Source organism: Polypterus senegalus, chromosome 13, assembly GCF_016835505.1.
Source record: "Polypterus senegalus isolate Bchr_013 chromosome 13, ASM1683550v1, whole genome shotgun sequence".
NCBI classification, from domain to species: domain Eukaryota; kingdom Metazoa; phylum Chordata; class Cladistia; order Polypteriformes; family Polypteridae; genus Polypterus; species Polypterus senegalus.
The window spans coordinates 71,304,901-71,319,671 of NC_053166.1; the positions used below are offsets into that span (position 1 = coordinate 71,304,901).

The 14,771-nt window shown below is 41.9% G+C and overlaps 1 protein-coding gene across 2 annotated transcripts in view; it reads right to left on the minus strand.

Moving 5' to 3' along the window:
- fgd1 (FYVE, RhoGEF and PH domain containing 1) overlaps nt 1–14,771 on the minus strand; it is a 193,117-nt gene that overhangs the window by 45,833 nt on the left and 132,513 nt on the right. For both annotated transcript variants that reach the window (XM_039775922.1, XM_039775923.1), the window contains exons 2-3: nt 9,140–9,328; nt 5,003–5,183 (exon numbers count right to left, since the gene is read on the minus strand). In XM_039775922.1, coding sequence (XP_039631856.1) covers nt 5,003–5,183; nt 9,140–9,328 — 370 coding nt within the window. The remainder of the gene's footprint in view (nt 1–5,002; nt 5,184–9,139; nt 9,329–14,771) is intronic.

Genomic DNA, 14,771 nt, shown 5'->3' on the forward strand with positions numbered 1-14,771 from the left:
TCAATAAACATGTAAAAGGGAGATGAGGCTCGGGGCGCTGCCTGTCAGCATCAAAGGAGAGGAGGAGCAAATAAAAACATCAAACAGAAGTGCATCAGAACTTGTGAAACAAGCAGCCCCTCTGTCTGAACGGCATGAGAGATGCGATTGTGCCTCCGGAGCCTACAAAAGTGACAACTTGTCTTAAAACAAAAAATAAAAAACACAGATGCTCCTACAAAAGGAATATAAGAAGAATGAAACATGGTTGACTTGAAAGATTAACTCTGATTAATCTTTGCAGTTAAGGCTCAACTGTTAGTCCTCAAATTTTCTGCTGGTTACCCTCCCAGATGCTCTACATATCTTGATTTCAATATCAACTGGATCTGCATGTGTGAGCATAATGTGATATCTTGTGATTTTATATTCTGTAACAGGAATCTGCAGGGAGATTTTAGCAGTTAGCCACCTGCTGACTTATATTAGTGGATGGTAGAAAGGAAAATGAGCAGTAGCCTGATAGGGAGAGGAGACAGGGTGAGAAAACGGGAGTGCGACGGAGGAGGAGGAGGAGGACAGGCACATTAGAACATTCTAGACGAGAACAGGCCATTCAGCCCAACAAAGCTCGCCAGTCCTATCCACTTGTTTCCTCCAAGAAAACATCAAGTCGAGTTTTGAAAGTCCCTAACGTCTTACTGTCTACCCCACTACTTGGTAGCTTATTCCAAGTGTCTATCGTTCTTTGTGTAAAGAAAAACTTCCTAATGTTTGTGCGAAATTTACCCTTAACAAGTTTCCAACTGTGTCCCCGTGTTCTTGATGAACTCATTTTAAAATAACAGTCTCGATCCACTGTACTAATTCCCTTCATAATTTTAAACACTTCAATCCTGTCACCTCTTAATCTTCTTTTGCTTAAACTGTAAAGGCCCAGCTCTTTTAATCTTTCCTCATAATTCAACCCCTGTAGCCCTGGAATCAGCCTAGTCGCTCTTCTCTGGACCTTTTCTAGAACTGCTATGTCCTTTTTGTAGCCTGGAGATTAAAACTGCACACAGTACTCCAGGCTGAGGCCTCACCAGTGCATTATAAAGGTTGAGCAGAACCTCCTTGGACTTGGACTTGTACTCCACAGATCATGCAATATAACCTAACATTCTGTTAGCCTTCTTAATGGCTTCTGAACACTGTCGGTAAGTTGATAGCTTGGAGTCCACTATGACTCCTAAATCCTTCTCATAAGGTGTACTCTCGATTTTCCGACCGCCCATTGTGTATTCAAACCTAATATTTTTACTTCCTATGTGTAATACTTTACGTTTACTGACATTAAATTTCATCTGCCACAAATCTGCCCAAGCCTGTATGCTATCCAAGTCCTTCTGTAATGATATAGGTCATTTGTAATGTGCCACTGTTCCTTACACTTAAACAGCCAGCTGACTTCAGTGTCACCTCTAAATGTGTGTCACTGCCAATGCAGCTCTGCTTGCGTAGGTACAGTATCCCTCCTCCATGTGATCTGAGCGTGAACTGAATACTATATGTACCCATTCATTCATCCATTTGCCAAGCTCACTCTAACTAATTTCAAGGTCGCAAAGAGCAGGAGCAAATTCTGGTAGTCCTGGATGGGACACCAAATCACCAAAGGGCAAGTGCTGCGTGCTTTCAAAACCTTAGGTAAATTCAAGTCCTATCACAAAATGAAGGCGGGGTTCTTCATTAAAACATTACATCAAGCCCACTTAAGACAGGTTTGGGCCACCAGAGCCAGAATCTAAATTGGCAGTATCAGGCACAAGCCCATCACAAAGCCCAATCACACACATCCATCCACTCACGTTATTCAAATGAACACGCATGCCTTTGGAACGAGAGGGGAGCACATTAGTACCCAAAGAAAAACCCACGCGTGCCCAGATAAAATGTGCAAACTCCACAGGCAGAGCAAATGTGCTGCATTCGAACTTGGGATGCTGCAAATGAGAGGAGGCTCCACTAAACACTGAACCACAGTAACACAGTCACACCTGCCAATCCAGTCAGCACTGAGGCAGTGCAAGAATAAATCCTGGACGGGGTATCCTTCTTGGTGTGTTTTATTATGGGAATGTATACTCGACACGCACAAAATGACTTTACGTCCAGAGAGGCCTCCTCCTCTGCTTTCACTGCTGTCTTCACTCAGTTGATGATGTCAGATCTTAGTTTTCTTTACACTGAATGTGAGGTCAGCATTTGGGCTTTGCTCCGTTTTGTGCATTGGAGGCTGTCTTTTACAAATGTCGAATATTTTAAAGTTCTTTGATCGATTTTGATCCAAATCCTACTCTTGATATGTTTGGCGTGTAGGCAGGAGTGAAGATGAATGACATTCAGTGCATCACTGTGGTCTGTGCATTTAATAAACTTTGCACTCATGTAAATACCCTGCTTATAAAATATTATATCTAGCAATATCTATTTTTATTTCTGATGATTATTATTATTCTGACTATGCTGCACTGCACACTCTTCCTTGTTTGAAACGCCTTTGTTTCCATTCTTGTACTGTACAAGTCCTTGAGAAAGCATTTCTTGGGCTCCGTCGGGTTTTGCAGCGACATCTAGAAAAGGGATGCTTAGACTCTGATTGTTTTATTGCACTAAAGCACTATTGTCCTAAAGTGCTACCACCACCGGCATATCCCACAGCCTCTGGACCCCTGACACGCCACAGCACCACAGCTACTGATCTGCTCAACCATGAGACTTTTGAGTTGCTCCACACTCTAAACTACAAGCTCTGGAGAAGACAACAGCCAGAGCACTTTGAGCGCCTCCGTTCACTTCTCAACTTTTCTTTTGGGTCTGACTGTGGATTTGTGTACAAAGATATGCAAGCTAAGTATAAAACAATTATTTGTGTCGTGATTGATTTGTGCTGCTGATGTGGTTATCTTGTTGTCGTTGCAGCTTTGAGGTGGCACTTGAAGTTTAATGAACTTTTTTCAGCATTGAACATGGTCTGTCCGTTGAGTTAGCGCTCCATGCTGGACACAGTCAGCAATATGAATAAATAAAGTTATAAGACTCTTATAAGTAACTCTTCAGTTACTAACATACAGTATATGCTTTGCGTTGTTTGGTTCTGACTGTAGATTCATCCACTATTCAACTGACTGATCAAGTAAAGTCCTAGGCACTTATCATTCAATTTCTTTCGTGAACTTTTATGATCAACACCAACACAACAACTTGTTATAGTCTATGGCAGCAAAAGAAACTTGTTCTCTTCATTTTCTTGCTTTCTTCAATACTCAGCAACTGCTGGAAATGTGATCTTCTGTGCCTCTTGTTCTCCTCAGTCCTTAAGGGATATTCACACCTTGAATTCCCATTCCATGTTTTTTTACCTTCTTGTTTTGTGTGTGTGTGTGAATTATTCTTATAGAAAGATCTTAAAGGTAATTAAATTAGAAAACAGAAGACTCATCCTGTACTGACAAAATTGATTGTGGATTTCCCAAACATTTCCAAACTGCTTCAGAAAAACAGGGAGCTTATAAAACTGCTTCATGGCAAGATGTTTGTGGGCCCCTTTAGACTCAGGTTTCTAAAACTATGGGTTGTGGGTTGCCATCGTTGGGTCGCAACTTACTGTTGTATTTAATGGCAATGAGTGGCGGAGGGTTTCTGAAGTGGGTTGTGGAAGGATGATTAAGCAATGGGCCTCGCTCTGATGAACGCCCTCGATTACTCTCCCACCTAATCTGACAATTGTCCTCAATTCTCCATTGGGGAAGCTGCTGCAGCAGTGATGATCATCCTGGAATTCAACAAGGAATGGGTTTGGAAGACACTAAAATGGCAAGACTGGGTCACAGCAAAATAAAGTTCAAGAAACCCTGCATCTGGACATGATGCAATGGTGAATAAAATTCAAACCTAAGGTTCCCATTTCCTGAGTGGACAACAATGAAAATGAATGCTGGGAGCTTACAAGGCACACACGGGTAATGGCTAAGAATCTGTCAGCGTCTTTGGCACTTGTTCATGTCAGTGTTCATGAGCACACTACTAGGAGAACAGTGGACAAGAGTCATCTGCTGAAAGTGGTACCAAGAATGAAAGCACTGCTCTCCAAAATGCACACAGTCGCCTGTCTGAAGTTTACCACCCGCTACCCTGATCACTCAGTGGAAGGATGGCTGGTGGGCAGATTTGTTGAAAGTTTATCATAGAAATAAAAAATGTTGTGTTTGGCAAAAATGAAATATAAAAGCTAAAGGTTACTTAGGTCATGTTTACACTAAATTTGCATTCTTAGTTTTAGCCACATTGATAAGAATAAAAAAAAAACACAAAGACAAGTGATGCAATTCACATCTGTTAAAAATAATACTTTGATAGATATTTCTAGCAATTTGACAACAGACGTTGAGCTCAGCATTATCACCATCCATACAGAAGTATATTTCACCTTCACTGTCTTTAAAGTTTATTAAAAAGCCGTATGGCTTTGTGAAGAACAAAATGTTACCGGGGCAGACTCTTCACAAAGTGGTACCTGTCATCTGCTGAGATGATTTCTGTTTTTTTTAATATAAACTTTACCAAATCATTCACATCAGCTACGTTATTTTGGCTTTATGCCTCGTAATCTGTTGGAGACTTTCACATTTTTATTTGTCAGGCCAGTAAACCAAGCAATGGAGCTGAAAGTGACACCAAGCGGGGGTCACACTGCAATAAAGTAACAACACAAGCTCTCTGTCCATTTTGAGGAGGCTGAGCTACTGGGTTTTGACCAACGAACCTCATCTAGGATGTGGATATGGAGGAGTTAGTGGAATTGGGAGGATGCGTTGTGGCCTCAGGACCCAGATAGCTTCCAATCACTGAGTTATAAATAAAATTGAAATTGTAGGAGGAAATGTCCCAGGAGGGTGTCTTGAGTTGAGGCTTAACAGAAGGTTACCCATAAAGCACAGCAGTGATCCCAAAAGTAAACAATGGAATCGCCAGAACTTACCTTTCAAACTTTTCAATGAGTGACAGCACACAGGAGGGTGCAGGCGCAGAGTCCAGCCGGGAAAGGGTCCCCCGTCCTCCTCGTGGGTCTGCAGGCAGGGGTCGTGACGGCGGTGGGGGGATGTGCTGCTCGTTGCCTCTTGGCCGGTTTCCACTTTGCAGATGTGCTGGCTTCGGGGGTACTGTTAACATAAAGACAGTTAGAACGTCACATAAACACATGCAGAAACTGGTGACAGCGCAAACTAACTACTGGTGATCCGCCACTTTTAATAAAAAAACGGAAAGTAATAAGGAGGCTCGGTTCAAATCCCACCTTCGGCACTGTGTGGTGTTTCCCCCATGTCAGCTTCATTTTTTCCCCACATGTTCCACCATGATGCCCACATACAGAACGAGAAAGCTTGATTGGTGACTTTGAAAATTAATGGTGACCATTAAGTTGGCTACCCTTAAGCTGTTTTAAAAAGGAATGAATGGGGGTTATACTTTTACCTGATTGGATGAAATGAGATGAGATGGCACATGATTGGCTGGTATTTATTTTTTTTCCTGTTGTAGGGCAGAGTTACATTGGATTGGTTTAAATGGACTTTCCCTGCTCCATGAATACTGCTGATGGTCCCATAAGTTCATCCCAGCTTCCATGTCTTACAATCTGTTATCTAATCTGCTAAATTCCCGCTATCCAGAACCATTTCAGATATAATTATTTTAACAAAAGATGATTGGATATGAATTATCTTGGTGTTTTCTATTCAATAACTTTATGACTTTATGATTTCATAACAAATCTACAGAACAGAGTATATCAGCAGTCGTGCACAGAATTATACACGATGAGTACTCGTACGACTTCCAGATTGTTACAGAAAGGATTGTCTTCACTCATTTATACAAACCGAAAAAAAGGAAGCTACAGTCTGAAGCCTGTTTGAATACTAACAAGTAAGGGTTATTCAAGGGCATTTGTATTCACCGCTGAAACGTCAGCCTGTGAAGCCCTCGTTTTTACAACTGATATTTGTACGCTTCTGAAATAACACAATCTTGAAATGTCTTTATTGTAAAACAGAAACAGCTTCCGTTTTTATCCAGGTAGCAATAAGAGTTGTGAAAACAGCATGAAGTAAATACTCATTTTTGGCAGCTATCCATTCACTGAGTTTCTGAATCCCGCTTATCCTGTTTCTGGGTCTATCCCGACACGACAGCATTGATGCAGAGACACGCCATTAACTTTCTGAGATACTAAGTTTGATTAAGCCAGACAGACATTCAAGACAACAATGGCCTGAGGGAAAACAAAATTTCAAAAGTCATAAAACTAATCAACTGAAGTGCAGTGCAGTGCAGTTCAGGCGTTTCTCTGAAGCACAGCCTTGTTGGTGCATCTCCCAGTATAAACTCCATTGTGACTGTGGAATCCCCAGCACAGCGCAGCAACACATGTTGCCCTTTCTTCATTTTGACAGCTCTTTTTATCAAATCGCAGGTATTTGGAACTGAAACTGACACTGTTTTTGTTCTGCACACTACACCCCAGCTAAAAGTTTAACAAGGCAAACGATTTGTAATTTCTCTTGCCACTCCTAAGCATTTGGTATAAGACAACTCAAAGAGCTTTATGTGATATCACAGAGCTTTATCTGGTCGAGTCAAGACAACACTCTACACTACACACTGCTGAGGAGTGAAATCAGATGTGCAAAGCAGTGACCACAAACTCAAGTTGCAAACTTTGACTCAGACGTGCCAGTGCAACAGTTATACCCAAATGGGCAGAACAGCACAAAGGCTGACCTTCATTCAATAGACAGCAGGGTACTACCTCTGATAACAATACAGTCATAAAGAGATATACTTCAGACTTAGAATAAGGTTACAAATCAGATATGTGAAGGATCTCGCCATCTTTGATGTTGTCTTTAATATTATATATCAGTAAACCCTGCACGCTGAATGGAAATCTTGTACTTCAATCTATGTTAGAAAGACGCACATACATCTGAGGGCCAGTACTTTGCTGAGAAGTCTAAGCCCAGCACAATGACAAGAAATATATCGATTTGAGCTAAAAGAGGTCAGTTGATGGCCTGTGTCTTTGAAAAACCTGAAGAATTTAATGAAAACTGCTGCCAGTTTGAAAGATGCAATTGAGGGGGGCTGAGCTGAACAGAATGTAAAAATGCAAAGAGGACTTTACTAGGCCTTTGGACCAGGAACCTCAAAACAGAAGACCACATCCAACCTAAAGCATGAATACCATTACACGTGTTCAAGATACGGAACTTAACAATATGTGAAGTAAACCACCAGTTATTGTTTCTACTTAAAATATGACTGCAACAGCAAACACTAACGAGTGTTAATCTGTCAGGTCTTCAAGTTTTCCATCCCAAATTCATTAAACAGAGAAGTCACTATTACTGTCTAATTCATTTTAGCTGATTTTCTTTCTGCCCTTCCATTCCCAGGTTAATCGAGTCTGAAGGCCTCCTTTTTTGGACTACTGAGAGGTGCAGATCTTCCTCATTTCATGATGACACTGCTCCCATTGTCCCTCCGTTACATTTTCCAGTGTTTCCTTGTTTTAACTCCACACACTGGAAACTACAGGGCACATTTTTCCTTTTACACTGTAAGCAGACTAAAATTCTTAAATCCTGACATGGGTACAGCTGCTGTTTTCTAGGCCAGTGGTTCCCAAACTCGGTCCTGGGAACCCACTATGGCTGCAGGTTTTTGTTCCAACCAGATTCACAATTGGTGATAATAATCGATAACAATTGATCTCATTTAATTTTGCTTTTCTCTTATTCTGCATTAAGAAAAACAGCAGTATGGTTTTTACATTTCCAAGACATCTTCTTATGTAATACGCTGCCGTGGCTGTCTGTCTGTCTGTCCAGGATTTTAAATCACCTGTAGCTTGCAAACCGTTTGACCTACTGACCTGAAATTTGGTACACAATATACTACGTGACATCTACTATTCACTTTCGGGTGATGATTGACCTCCAAGGTTATTCCTCTTTTTATTTTTGTTTTATTGTAGAATCAACTCTCGGCAGTGGCCAGCAGGGCGGCTGTGCGACGCATGCTTATGGGCGCCGTTCTCATCCCTACCATCCTCACCATCACTTTCCCTACCTCTTCATATCTTAAATCATTTTTGAGGCAGATTGAAGATTTAAGTGCCAGCTTAAGTGAAAAATTAAGTAATTGCAACATAAACACTGACTTAATTGGTTTTAACACGAAAAGATGCCAACGAAAGAAGAGAAGAAGCGGGCCGCTAGGGTGGAGAAAAGAAGAGCTGCTCAGGAAGCACCAAGCGCATCAACCTCTGAGCAAAAGAATGCTAAACGTACAGAGAAAGAGAATCAAAACTAGGAATGCCGAAGTCAAGTGGATTCATTGCACGTTGTCGTGCAGTACGCTGTTACTGGTTTAGAAATATTTCTGTTTTTTTCTAAAGCTATAAATGCTTAACTCTATTTTGTTGTTTTCCTATTATTTTCCCCTTTTCCTGTGTAGTTTGTTCCCTTCATTTAACCCTAATAGTGACAATTAACAACCAGCGCAGCAGACACCCGGGATGATGAAAGCAGCAACGACTTCAGTGTCAGACTCACTAATTAGTAAATCCATCCATCTACTATCCAACCCGCTACATCTTAAACTACAGGGTTATGGGGGTCTGCTGGAGCCAATTAAATAACCAGAACACCGGGAAAAGCAGAATGGAAATTAAGTTGAAAATACTGTTAACGATATTTAAAAAAACTACATATCTCCCTTATAACTACTTATTACATTTTAATAAAAAATCTACCAAATTTAGTTTGTAATTTCCACATTGACTCCAAAACTGGGAAATAATGACTCCCTTAATTAGGCTAAGAGTCCAATGAAAAACAGAAACTGTAGCCAGAGTGGGTCCCTAGGACCGAGTTTGGGAGCCACTGTTCTAGGCTATATTAGTTATTAATTGAACTGTTCTGACTGTAAACCTTTCACTCATTAGAAGTTATCCAAGTCCCTGACTAATGTGGGCCATTCTCTTTAAGAATCATGTACTGTACGTCTCTCCTCTGAGCTCCTCAGAGCTAATCCTCCTTCTAGTCACACTCACCCTGTGGCTTGGGCCCTGAAGGCAGCGGTTTCGGCTTTGGCGCTGGCTTCTCACTTGTCCCGTTACAGTCCTCGGGGCTGAAGGGTCCAGGGTCCGAGCAGAGGCGATGTGGGGTTTCCCTTCCTCCTGCACAGGGGCCTGGCTCCAGGGAAAGGCTCTTGGTTAGAACCCTTGGGCTGGAGGTAGAGCCTAGGAAGAAAAAGAAGATGACGATGAAAAGTTACAAAGGATTCCGTCCCAACCTGGAATGTCTCTGCAGGCTGTGATAAGCTGTGAATCAGACAACCTAGCAATGAAGAAATCAGTGAGTGTGTACACATGCATGAACACCCACAGTACCTCATCAGAGTGCTAGGAGTCTACTCATCTGAGTTTACTCACCGTTACATTTTTGCCGTTTTTTTTTACATAAGGTTTTGTTTGAAGTATTAGAAATTCATCTTTCAAGTCAGTTTTGAGATTCAGTGCTTATTTAAATCTAAGGAAATTATGTTCCACCTTTTCTGACGCCATTTACTTTTGATTTAGGACATGGCCATTTTTTGAGTTTTGTTGTTAAGATCCTGATCCCGGTTACCAAGAATGTGGTCTCCAAAGTCACGGCTTCTGACGTCATTGACATGACAGGTTAAAAGGTCAGAGGTGAAGACCTTTCTCAGTCCAAGACTACACATAACACAACTCTTTACTATGAAATTCATTCTGAAAGTCTGTTTTGGTTTTCAATCTTTTTGCTCATCATTTCTGACCTCGATTTTTGTTTAACATTTTGGTCTTGACAAAGACTAGTTTGACTACCCGATTTTTGACTCAGCTTTCTTCTTCTTTTGGCCCTTCTCCTTTAAAAACAACAAGCAGTTCTCTTAAGGTACATCACAAGTGAAAATGCTTGGACCCTTGTTTAGGGCCCAGTTGGTGTGCCAAACATGGAGAGTCTCCTCCTGTTCCAAACAAACTGTTGTTGAGCCCTCATAGTCTACAGATCCTGACTTTAATCCGGCGTGTGACTCTAAAGGGGCCCAATCTTAGCGAGTCTATGAGTATATACTGCGTGTTTTCAGGTTTATGGGGTCACTCTTATCTTACGCAGACTGATAAGCATAATAAAGCAGGCTGAGAAAAATTGATGGATGAATGTTAGGTGAAATTGGACAGTAGATTTTCTGCCTTACACACACACTTTGACATTAAGAGTATTGTCCAATAAATAAAAGCTCCTGTGTTTGAGATGACACTCCAAATGAGGTGAAATGTCATTCGATCTGAGCCCTTCATCAGAGTCCAGGGCTGCCCCTCCACAGAACTCTGTTTATCCCACCTGCTCGTCTCTTCCCTTTTCTGTTTGCTTTGAACATGTCTCATCTCGCTTTGGTATGCACTTTAGCCAGGCTAGCCATAGGAAACTGTGTTTGGTTTCTCACTTGTGGAAATTCTTCTTAACAGTTATTGAACAAAAGACATGCGAGCAAATCACTGAGTAGTCATTGACGCAATTGACCAGGGCAGCCAAAACATAGATGGGCATCGCTTCTTCATAATCAAGACACCCTACGATAAATCCTTTGAGTGCCAAAGTTAATTCAATGCAACAAGCATTTTATACATTTTCAGAAAAAATTAAACTACACTGTCAGGTAATTACAATTGCAGAACAAAATAGAAGAAAACTAGATGCTTTCTCAAACAAAGAATACAAAAGGCTGCTCTGTGCTGAGGATTGGTTATTGTTATTTCCAGTTGCCTTTCAAACTCCCTGTTTATTCTTGGACATTATAAGCGCTCTCACTTTTATCTTTCTACTTTTTTTTTTCTAAGCTCCCACATAAGAACTGAAGATCAGGAGGCCCAGAGCAGGTTGCAGGTGAGCTCTTCTTCACGCTGAACTGACCTTACTCAGCAAGCTGCGGCTACTGATTTAACAAACTCCAAATTGACTCAGATAGCTGAGGAATGTCACAGAGAGCTGCCAAAGTGCCCATCCCACATGTCTGCAGCCGTAAATGTCAGACCCAAAGGAAAGCCTCCTAAGAAATCCTCGCACACTGCTTCATGCACTAACTTCATTTCATACATCTGCCAACCGGCACAAACTAAGACTTGGTCAGAGCTGCTAACTTTTTAATCCAAGCACAGAGTATGCCAACCAGCTCCTGCCTCAAATCCACTCTGATCCAAGAACAGCCAGCTGATTATAAAAAGACATTCACTATACCTTTTAAAATGGGAAAGGTTTTGTCTCCTGTGTAGCGTAGAATATAAAGATAACCGAGGATCCAACAAATAATCAAACATCCCCAGGACACAGCAGCAATGAAGGAGCACAGCAGCACCAGCCGTTAGGAACTATTTGAATACTCATTTCAGAAGCAGGATTAAAAAGTGTGACCCCGCCTCCAGAGTCAAAGCTCCCCAGCAACTGCTTCATAACAATGACACTCAGGAACCAACAGGTTCCTCCTCTGAGCTCGGCGAGGACGCTCCCAGCTGTCAGATCACAAGTTGGCTTTTTTTTTTTAAGGTGGAAAGGCAGACTTGGCCTAACCACACACCTGGATTAATTGCTTATGACCAGGTGCAGCTGGCCGGACAAGCGGAGGAGCTCTGTTATCTTCCTTGAACAAAGCTCTGCTCCAGCTGGGTCGAGCAGCAAGCCGCACACTCCCGTTGAAAGGTAAGGATACAGAGCAGACAAAAATGAATTGAATAATTATAATCATCATTACTGGCCAATCATATGTGCTACAACAGTGCCACTTTAAAGTATAGCAGGGAAGTCACAATGGCTGACTATTAGGACAGCTGGAGGCAAAAACCGACAACATGTCGCAATCCGCACAGCCACAGGTTTGGTATCGACGTCCAGATATGACATCAACTGCAAACTGCCAGGTTCTGGTGAATCCTGTTGTTTTAAGGAGCGCCCATTCAGCTCCTCCACTCCCAGAGAGAGGGTAAGGCAAACTGGGGCTTCTTTCCATCGTGACTCGCTCTTCTTAAGATTATGCCAGTCACACAGAGGCTGAACTCTTCAAAGGCCACCGGCTAACCAACTGCAGCCGTTCATTCCTTAAGTTTTTAAAGCTAGTAATACCTGATCGCAGCTCTTTATTTTGTACACAGCACACTGTCCCAAAGTGTTTTATGAGTACAGGTACAGTATACAGCACAATCAGACAGGCAGAATCAGGAGAAGTTGTGGTTGACAGTTCAGTCCCTCAGCTGCCCTAACACAGCATTCTGAACTTCTACCAAGTGTCCTTTCTCATAAGGACCAAGGCCTAGCTAACAAGGTGATAGATGACTCCCTAACTACAGCGTAAAAACAAAACTGCAAAAGGCCACTGCTAAAAAAACTCCTGATCAATAAATACACAAGGAATGGATTTTTGAATATTGTGCAGTATATCAGGAAAAACTTTTAAGGCAAGACACTTCTTAGAACCACATCTCCAGGAATACAGGTTCTCTCTAGTGACAATTTGAGTAGATAAACATCTGACATCATTACCAGCTTGCCTCTCTTTTTCTGGAGATCTTTCTTCCTATACTTAATCTGATTATAGAGTATGGAATACTTGTCTCATGACTCTTTTTCCTTGCTTTATTACTACTTCATGAATTTTAGTTTTTACTTGAGGGTCACCTGAGATATGCACAGCAGGGGGCGCAATCACTGGCTCTCCGATCTCCTTAATCACCCACAGCTCAGAGGAAACGCCCATTGAGGGCACCTGACCCGCCTCTCCTGCTCCAGTTGCTCTAAAAGCAAGACGTTCCCAGAAGGTCGGGTCTCATTTAGGAGATGAGTCACCTGCAAATTACGGCACTTCTGCCCCGAGACTGGACTGCTCTCCGGAGTCTATAAACATGTAGCCAAGGGCTAGAGATTTGCTTTGTTGTTCTATCGTGCTATCAAGTGATGTTATTTTCACTTTCTTTAGTTTTCAAGTAAACGGGGTAACCTGGCTGGCACCCCAACATTTCTTTTTGACTCCTGTCATTCCCTCAGTTTTAATTGAGTCAGAACTTGTTATAACAAGCAGCAGGTCAGAAGATTGCTGCTTGCTTTGCATTATAAGTTGCATTGCTACTAGTGGGTGAATGTTGAGCAAATGCACTTGCTTTGGAGCTGATGGGGATCATATTATCGACTGAAAGTAGCTCACAACGTCTATCACAATTGAAGGCCCGTCACATTTCAGGAGGCAGCTGCTGAAATCTCACCACTCCTCATTGACTTGACTTGTGAATCGCGGTGGATGACTTTCTGAAAGATTGTTTCCAAATCTTCACACAGCTTCAAAAAAGCACAAGGCCACTCAAGGGTAACCATTTGACATAAAGACCTTCAGAATATGAGCAGGAAAACAAATAAGTACCACAGACAACTCGGTCGCAGTGTGCCCCCCTTCGAAACGTCACAGCGATTTGATGAAATTCACTTGAAGTTTGGCCGCCACAATGTCTTTGACCCAACCTGTCCCCACAAATAGGGGAGGGCCCTATGGGAAACTGAGCAGGTGATTGTGATTATCGAACAGCCCGCATACTAACTTTCATGGTGGGGAAACACTGCTTACGAAATCACAAATCATTAATGTCCAAACATTAATACTTCTACCATCCCTTAACATTTTTTCAGCGTTTTCTTTTATCTGTTGGAATACTCATCTTCTTCCACTCGGTTTATGATTTCTCACTGCATTCCTATGGGTATTGCTGGTTTAGAAAGAGCTGAGCAGGACGTTGCCACATGTAATAGCTGAACGCTGCCTTACTGATCAGGAGGAAGACTCTAGGAAACAGTTGCCATGTCCCCAACTCCCCAGACACTGCCAACGTGTCCCAGATAACGTTAACAAATGCTAACCAAGATGTTAGGTGCATCTGTTGCTATAAATAAGAAAGTGACTGAAATGAAAAGCAACACTATACTTACGAAAAACCTGTGCGTCACGATACCTTGGCCAAGGAAGACTCTGCAGGCAACACAGATACAGAGGACCAAGAATGCTTATGAAGAATGGATTCCATGTATATGAAAGAATTAGCACTCAGTCAAATAATGGAGTGTAACAAGGACCAGCAGCCAACGTAGCCCTCAGCCAACTGCACACCACCCATATGAGGATGAAACTGTGGTCAGTAATCCAAGAGACTAGACCTCTACAGACGTTTACTATGCAAAATCCTAAGATCAACACCTACACTTTCACCTATGCTTTTAAGGCACAAATGCGTCCAGATGAAAATATAATTCCCAGGTCTATTTCTTCTGGGATGGATCCATCCATCTAAAAATAGTGTGTTTTAAAGCTTTATAATTATTGTAACCAAATAAAAAAAATGTATTCAATAAAATTGTTCATTTAAGAAAAAATGTAAAAAGCTTTGACTGCAATAGTTTTTACCTCTCCTGTGCTGAATGGTAGTGAAGATGTTCCACATAACTCTTTGTGTAAAAGTGAAACTTCCACACCCATGCAGACGCAGCACCACCACACCGAAACTCTTGAGGAATGAACAGAACGATGAGTTGAGGAAACAGTTCACAGAACTGCTTGGCTACTGCTGCTCTCAGGCGGCGTTATTACGCACACTATTACACTTCACTGACAGGCCATTGACTCAC